General features: G+C 35.8%; 1 protein-coding gene across 2 annotated transcripts in view; it reads right to left on the minus strand.

Moving 5' to 3' along the window:
- Positions 1–8949, minus strand: part of hppy (MAP4K3-like protein hppy) — an 80081-nt gene extending 71132 nt beyond the window's left edge. For both annotated transcript variants that reach the window (XM_089649629.1, XM_089649628.1), the window contains exon 1: positions 8728–8949. In XM_089649629.1, coding sequence (XP_089505755.1) covers positions 8728–8838 — 111 coding nt within the window. In that variant the 5' untranslated portion in view covers positions 8839–8949. The remainder of the gene's footprint in view (positions 1–8727) is intronic.
- Positions 8950–9345: the final 396 nt, after the last annotated feature.

Raw genomic sequence — 9345 nt, forward strand, 5'->3', positions numbered from 1 at the left:
TTATGTAGTCCATAACTTCACACGCGAGCACACATCAAATGTATATCAAGCATTTGTGCACTCTGGTGTGAAAAGTTTCTGCAATAGTGTTACATATTGTTCAGAGCCTCATTCAGATGTGACTTCATTTTGCTTAATTTCACAGCAACTCAACCCAACCCCTACACCCCGCAACCTTTAAAAGTTATAATATCTCGTAAAATAAAGTCGCTATTCGCGGCTGTCTGTTTGTACGCTTAGGTCTTCTAAACTACGCAAAGTATTTTGATAAAGTTTTCGCTATCATTTAGAGAATTTCTTTTTGAAGGTTTATATATATAATCCATGTAGATTATATTTAAAGAAAGTAGAGAAAAGTCGATGTTTTGTAATCAAGTCGTAAAAATAATATTTTCGGGTGCTTACATTGCTAACGCTGGCTAAACCTTATGAGATACATCAAAATAATGTACTACGGAATTGTATATCTTAAAAAGGCCTACAGAAAAGTCTACAATCGTATATGTCTATCTCCTAAGGATAATCCCGAGCAACGTCGGCTAGTAAAAATATATTTTCGGGCACTACATTGCTAAAGCTGGCTAAACCTCATGAGATACATCAAAATAATGTACTACGGAATTGTATATCTTAAAAAGGACTACAGGAAAGTTCAAAATGGTATATGTCTATCTCTTAAGGATAACCCCCAGCAACGCCGGATAAACGATAGTTAGTATTAAATAAATCAAACATCCAAGGTTAAACTGTTAAAAATTCCAACATATTGCTTGTCCAGGTAATTCCAAATTCTAAACCTTTCTCTTTCACTTCTTATCCTCCTCTATCACTTTCTTCAACCTCAAAAGATTCTCTATTCTAACGGGAGTGACATAGTTTCACTGGCTCTGGGCAGTTGGTAAACTAATGCCATTACCCCTGATGGCTGAATTACACCTGCGGAGTGCTCACATTTATTCATGTTCTCCATGCGGAATGCTCATATTTATTCATGTTCTCGATACGGAGTACTCACACTTATTCATGTTCTCCATGCGGAGTGCTCACATTTATTCATGTTCTCCATAACGGTTATGCACCAATATATTTTTTTTTTTTTTTATTGTTTTTGTGTTTAATTCGTAGAACTCCATTTAATTTTTTTATAAATTTAATTTAGATTAAATTTGATAATATTATTATTAAGTTCTGCAAGTGTTTTAGTTTTTTATTATTGTGACAGCTGTTTCGGCTTACAAGGCCATTTTCAAACTGTGGTTAGTCCACATTGAGACGACGTTTTTATACTATTTCAAATGTAAATATGCACCTTCAAAATTTACATTTGAAATAGTATAAAAACGTCGTCTCAATGTGGACTAACCACAGTTTGAAAATGGCCTTGTAAGCCGAAACAGCTGTCACAATAATAAAAAACTAAAACACTTGCAGAACTTAATAATAATATTATCAAATTTAATCTAAATTAAATTTATAAAAAAAAAAAAAATAAAAATAAATAAAAAAATAAAATAAAATAAAAATAAAATGCACCAATATATTACTTTTATTTATTTATTGAGCCCAGAGGGCTTTTACAAGTAGGTAGTACAACATTAAGAGAAGTTCTCATGTTTGAGGTACATGTAAGCGCCAGAGGCGGTTCCTTGGTACGTGCATTTGTGCATTGCACTGCTTGTCTTCAATCTCCACATAACAAATTACAACGACATCTGTGCCCCAGTGATCGATATAAGAAATTCGTAATTCCCGTCAGGTCATTATTTGAGCTATCTTCTAGTAAAAAAATCCCGTCCAAGAGCAAGCGGTCGTGCATACCCAGATATGCACAAAACCAACTTTTACCATACTACTAAAACAGCGTCGGGCAGTATCGAGACAGCCCGAAGTAGCCGAAACGGTGACATGAGCGAGACAGATTACACTCTTAACGTCAAATTACGTGTTAGAGCAGTGCAGATACATAACCCATCCGTGCATTATCGAAGTGTTTTGACGGTGAGTGAATTTTGCATCACTTTGATCATGCGTAATCCAATGCGTTTGGAATGGATTCGCTTAGAAATACTAATGTTCAATGTTAACGCAACAACATTAACACATTGGAACTCGTTCGCGGTGAAATCAAACGGTTTCGCTATATTTTCAACGATGAATTGAGAGTCCTTTATTTTCGAGATAATTTTGTATTATTTAATCAGTTATTTTACAAATATAACTTAGAAGATAGAATGAATTGCAGTAGGTGTTCCCATTCATTAAATGCTCCACCTAAATTACAGACTAGGTATATTTTAAAAGTGAAATGCACTGCTGGTAATTACAGTCACGGGCCGCTTCTGGTAAGCGCCCCTGAGGTGATATCTCACAAAAGCGGCGCTATACAAATTATCCAATAATAAATAAATAAAATGTAAGTGTAAAAGATCATGGGGGCTGTTTAATTTTATGTGACGTATGTCAAAAGATAGTTGCAGAACTGTCTGTAAGTGACGTTAAAAATGCAGTTGAGTCGCTCTGTTGATTGGCGAGTTCTGATAGAACGTCTGGCAGAAGTCCTCGCTTTCTAAATATAAAAAAAGTGCACAGGATCTTTCAAAAGTATAATTGTTAGGCACATATAAGTAAACATCCTTAAATATAAATGGATTGAGTATAGTTGAAGAGATTAGTTTAAAAAAATGATTGCCAAAAAATATTCCTGTTAAGAACAAAGGATAGATACAGAAACGGATAGTAAGTTTTTCTCTTTTATCCCATAGACCAGGGGTGGAGAACCAGCAGCCCGAAATTTTAATAAAGTTTCAAAATAAATTCGAGAGTACTTAAAGGTAATATAACAAATTATGATTTATTTATTTATTTTTTTAAATTCGAACTTGAAAATATATATAATACGTTACGTACATACGTTATATAAAAAAGTTCTACTAATAAAATAAAAATTACCTAGGTACCTTAAACATTGTTAAATGCTTATTTGGGACAAATTGTTAATGTTAATTAACCTACCAGATAAGTATGGTACTGTATATTATCTCCATATATAGTTGGTCATAACATAGATCATTGCCCTTGAGGTGATTTTGCACAAAAACGGCGCAATACAAATCTTCCAAATATTATTATTATTATAAAGCGCAATCGACTGCACATCTTTATCCTGACGAAGAAACCGTTCGGTTTCAAAACATGTCGATTATTTTGATTAAATAGTAGTTTATGTTAATATAATTAATAGAGGTAAGGCTCTAGACTAGCAATCTGAAGGTCGCGGGTTCGAAGCCCGGCGCGCGCAATTTATTCATTTAAAATAATATGTAGTATATTTGTGGATTTCAGAGTGGAAGATACTCTTAGTATCGCCCTGGTGTAAGATCACCATTCAGAATTGAGACGTTGCTGTAAATGGCTTTAGCCATATTTGGTGAACAGATCTGAATAGCCAGGTATGGTAGCCTCCCCCACCTTCCTCTTCCCCTCACCAATACCTTCAAACTCACAACATACCCAAATTGGGGATGCCATAGTCTCACTGGTTGGGAGCAGTTGGGACTTTTGTGCGGTATTAACACAAAAATAATAATAAAGTTTTTTTTTTTTTTTTAGATTCTCACGGCCAAAAGCATTTTTGTTGTTTGTTTTTGGGGTGTTATGCCGTGTTGCGCTAACTCCTTCTTTAGCCGACGTTAAAGTTTTTTATTATCAAATAATTAAAATGACACCACAAAGCGAATTTGCACGACTTATTACCACCGGTCTCGATGAAAAATATTTATAAAACAAATTTGAAAGTTATTTATACTAACAGCTTTTGTAAGATGAGTGTTCCCAAGTTTCTATACAAATAAACATGCACATGTTGCAAAAATATATCATATCCGTCTAAATTCTTAGTGACATGACAAATTTGGCATTTTTATTTCTGTAAACTGACACAACCTTGTTTGTTTTATTAAAAAAAATCTATTTCATTACAAACATTTTACAATATAATAAAATATTTATTGTAAATGAAAAAAAGTATCAATTTCATAAGAAACATTTTAAAATTTAATAAAATATATATTTTTAAATGTTTCTATTGAAGAAAAGTATCAATTTCATTAGAAACATTTTACAATATAAAAAAATCGCCGGGATTTTCAAAAGATCTAATTCCATAACATATTTAATTAGGAGAGCCTTCCTTTTTTTTTAATTTTTTTATTTTTATATTAACTCCACACAGGAGGCCCTGAAGAAAATAATTTCCCTCAGGGCCTATGTCATCTTTGGGGATGCTGTGTGGAGGGTCTTTTTGTGGAGAGGAAGGAGTGAACATGGGTCTTGAAGAGTCTCATGTTGTAGGAGGGAGGAAACACAGAGGTCGGCAGCTCGTTTCACAGCCGAGCTGTTGAACTTAAGAACGAATCGTAGAAGCGACCCGTTCTCATGTGACAAATTTCAACCGTGTACAAATGTTGGGCGCGCGTTTGGCGTGTATCCCGACTACGCACCGGTGCCGAAGGGATCAATGACGCTAGTTCCTCAGAGCATCTTCCATTGTAATACCGATAGAACAAGGACAGCATACCTACCTGACGCCTGTGCTCTAAAGATTGCAGTCCGTTTGTTAAGATTGGGGAATCTATCAAACGGACCGCCCGTTTCTGCACAGAGTCAAGGGTTTTTTTCAGGTATTTAGGGGCTCCGGACCAGAGATGGCTGCCAAATTCGACAGTAGGGCGCACTTGCGATTTGTACAGGGTCAGCAGTTGTGTACTATTAAAGTATCTGCGGGCCCTGTACAGTACGCCCAGCTTCTGAGAGGCCAACTTTACTCTGGCTTCGATGGAGCCCCCCTACCTGAGCTGGTCACTTATAGTTACACCAAGCATATCAATGGAAGGCCTGTTCGGAAGATTGCTTCCGTTGAAGGAGACTAGATTATCATTTGGATCCCTTTTAGACGTAATCAGACAGGATTGGGTCTTTAAAACATTAAATTTCCTTGACCTAACACCGGACTATAATTATAAAATATGTGCTACCTTCCCCTGGCTTATGCTTTTCAAATATGGAGTCCATCTTTTGCCAAATTTATATATTTATTAGAGAGAGAGAGAAGCGATTTACAAAAATACCAAGAGCTTGGAAAGACCGGCAATATGAAGATGGACTTAATTGAGACTTTCAAATTTTTATTTATTACTAGCTATAAAAAAGCGCCTGTTGTTTTTACATCCAAAAGATGGCGTTTTTTTCTTTTCTTTAAAAAACTATGTTTGTCTAACGTATTACGCTGTTTAAAAAAAAAACATGTTTTTACCTCTCACAGGTGACATCAACATAATATAGGTATATAAAAACACACGAGTATTGGAATGCAACGTTGTGTCAAATTCCAAAGCAATAGGTGAAGAACTTTCGGAGATTTAAGATCTTGAACAAACAAACATTTATAATTTTACTGATATAGACATTATAGTTCTCAAGGCATCCAAGAAATCTTCACCGCTAACAAAAATATAAATCTCCGTGGAAACTTTTGCATCCAATCCTAGGAAACACTTCCTTGTAAATAGAGTAGTGGATGCATGGAACAAACTTCCACAACATGTCATCCATTCTACTAATATAGAGTAGTGGAAGCATGGAACAAACTTCCACAACATGTCATCCATTCTACTAATATAAACCACATCAAACCTCCATTGGATTCTTGTTTGGAGAGAAGAAAGGATTAACTTATTTTTAAATTTAAAACAACTCAATTACTGTTCAACTCATTGTGAAATCAGACATGAGCGCATCAGCAGAATGCTGCTTGCTCATTTAAAAAACATTATGTTTTTAAAGAAAGACAAACATTCTCGGATTACGAATAACCTGACAGTATTTGAATTTGAATGCAGGACTGTTCTTACAGAACTCGCTACCATCAATAAAATAACCCTAAATTGGGTACCAGGATATAGAGGTATTGAGGGCAACGAGCGGGCTGACGAACTAGCAAGGAAAGGGGCGAAAGCACCACTTGTAGGATCCGAGCCGGCCGTAGGAGTAGCAGCTTGCCACACTAAATTACATATTGATAGGTGGGTCAAATCCCAGCACCGCAAAGAATGGGAGAAGGCACCTGGAATGAGACAATCCAAAGGACCAGACCCTAGACGAACCAAGAAACTACTCGGTATGGACCGTGCACTCGCTGAGGGAACTGGTAGGACTACTAACGGGACACTGCCATCTCAGGAGACACATGCAGATATTGGGAGTGGACAACACCAATAGATGCAGGAAATGTGAAGAGGATGAAGAGACTCCAATTCAGCTATGGTGCCAATGTCCTGCCCTGGTGGGAACTAGGCTCAGATACCTGGGGAAACATACAGTAGAACCAGAAGACATAGCCACATACCCAATGACAACCCTGGTGAACTTTATTAAAGGGACTGGGTTGTTGTTAAAGGATTGAGGTAAAATGGGAGATAGCAAAATGGGCCTACGGCCTAAGTGCTCACGGAAACTATGTGTAGACCGTCTCTGCACATTTAAAAAAAAAAAAATCCTTCGACTACCATCATTATAAGCAGAATGTTGTGCAATGATGAAGGACTTAGCCAGCAGTAAAATAAATCCACGAAGCTGAACTGGGAACTCTTAGAATTTGAACATTCGGCTACTAATCAGCCAAATATGTTTATTTTAACAATGAGATAAAATCATAAATCTTTTTAAATAAAAATGTTATTGTTAATTCGTTAACAATCTTAAATCTCCATATTTCTTCATTGATTGCTTTGAAATTTTGACATAATGTTGCATTAGAATACGCATGTGTTTTTATATACCTATATTAATATAGATGTCACCTGTGACACGATAAAACATGCTTTTAAAAAAAATACACACACACAAGCAACGGGTGGAAGGGTACATAATTACTAATTTCAGTTGTGTGTCTGTCCTGCGTAAATATGGTTTAATGAACTCATTATGTGAAGGATTCAGATAAGCGATAAAGTAGGTACCTACCTATACAATAATATTTGAATAGAAAATTATTTTAATTCTCTTTTCAAAATTGAAATTATAATATCCTGTGATTTTCACAGGTTATTATCAAATGTGTCAATGGACAGATTGTTTCAATTCGCAAGTCAAAAATACCTTTCAGTTGTCTGCCTGCATAACTCTGGTTCAATGAACTAAACCTCAGATTTGCTTTGAATTTAAGTATAATTTTCGAATTAGGAACTGTTCGAAGAATTTAAACAGTGATAAAGCACCTATTGATAATATAAAATTTTAAAATTATTTAAGTCATTTTCAAAATATCCTGTGATTTTTCACAGGCCTGGGCTGGTATATAAAAAAATGTAAAAATTAATTATTTACAACGAACTGTACAGTATAATATTTCCAAAATGAGAATTATGACTGTTTAAAAAACAATACAAATATAAAGTATTGTTTATTTTCAAAATAATTAACTCTCTGCCTACGTCAGATGTCCTCCTTGCTTCTTTTACATTCATACATTGTCTGATACATACTCTTCTGTTATTACCCCTGGCATCATCGGCTCAAGTATCGGGGCTTATAAAAAAATTGGCGTCTTGTATAAATCTTAAGTATATCCAAAAATTGAATATGGGAGCCACCTCTGGGCTGGAGCCCCAAAATACCTGATGTATGGGATTCTGTGCAAAAAAGAGCGGTCTGTCTGATTGACGGGGCTTATAAAAAAATTGGCGTCTTGTATAAATCTTAAGTATATCCAAAAATTGAATATGGGAGCCACCTCTGGGCTGGAGCCCCAAAATACCTGATGTATGGGATTCTGTGCAAAAAAGAGCGGTCTGTCTGATTGACAATCCATTGTTAACAGACCGAATGCCATCTCTAATGCACAGATGCAATGTGGGCATGTTGAGTTTTCTACAGGTATTTCAATGGAGCCTGCTTGAAGGAGCTAGCAGCATTGATTCCCTGTGTAATGGTGCACATGAATACAAACTGAGTAGACTTCTTTGACTTGTTTTTGTTTATGTTGGCTTGCGTGTGGAATGTGCTACCGGCATCTGTTTTTGCTCCTTCATATAATCCGGGCCTCTTCCAAACCCCGCATTGATAAATCCCTTACTACTGCCCCTACTTTAACCCGCCTCACAACGCTTCCCAACCGGGTGGCGATATAGTTCTCTTGTCTTTACACTGCGAAGTCAGGGGTGCTCTTGTGAGGAGTTACACAAAAAAATAATAGTTTTTTATGTAAATATTGCACAATTTTTTTCGATTTTGAATTATGGTATTCCATCTATACTGAGAGTATCTACGTATTTAGTGGTCATGTTACTTGCAAGTATAAATCTTATAAGCAAGCAAGCAAGTATAAATCTTCCAGAAGACAACATGTAGACTATATTGCCATAAAATTTTGTGAAATTAATTTACAACCAAATTACATGTCTCGTATTCTCAAGGATTAATGTGTCATATTTCTTTACAAAGTTACACTGTAGGAATATCAATTACCCAGAAAACTGGCAGACAAAATTGTTGTCGAAACGTCAAACAGGACAAAACTGTCATGGCAGAACCTATAGGACACTCCCAACAAAAAGATGTCAAATCTCTGAGACAATCGAACCACAACCAGTTGTCTAATTAATGGTGATCTGTTTAATTTAGTCAGGGCCTGATAATGAGATAGCCACAGTTATCCGTGTCGCATCTTACCTTGTAAACATCCCCGTAGGTGCCTGAGCCAATCCTCTGGATGAGTTCATACTCGTCCTGTGGATTGCGCCGGGATATGTCCGAGCTGAGCACGCTGGCATTCTGCGCCATATTTACACAATTCACCCACGACACATTTAAACACACAATATGACGGCTATCTGCGCGCAAAACGAACGAGAAACATAGGAAAACAAGAACGAGTGGCCCCACATCCGCGACATAATTTACACCCTGTCAGGTTGGCACATAAATATACCGCTCTCGGGTTGGCTATCGAGATGACAGACAACTTAACGATATTAACGTTTTATTTCTGCAAAATAAGTAACTACCTAAAACATATTTTGTAAAGTGAGGCCGCCTGCAAAATGATTATGATTCTTTTAATATTAGTATTATTTCTGGTAAATATACAGAAATAGGGACAGACATGAATTTTAATTATTAATTAAAAAACTATTACAATGTATTATTTAAACAGCTCCTTATTTTTTGTTAATTAAATATATTTGTTTTTATTTTTTTGGAACGAATGTAGGCAGTGAAAAAAATAATTAATATTAACAAAAATCGCGCCATGAGGCTTTGCACGTCTTTTTTATAAATAAAAGAATA

This window comes from Hesperophylax consimilis, chromosome 30 (genome assembly GCF_061612785.1).
Source record: "Hesperophylax consimilis isolate HC1 chromosome 30, BYU_Hcon_1.0, whole genome shotgun sequence".
NCBI lineage: Eukaryota > Metazoa > Arthropoda > Insecta > Trichoptera > Limnephilidae > Hesperophylax > Hesperophylax consimilis.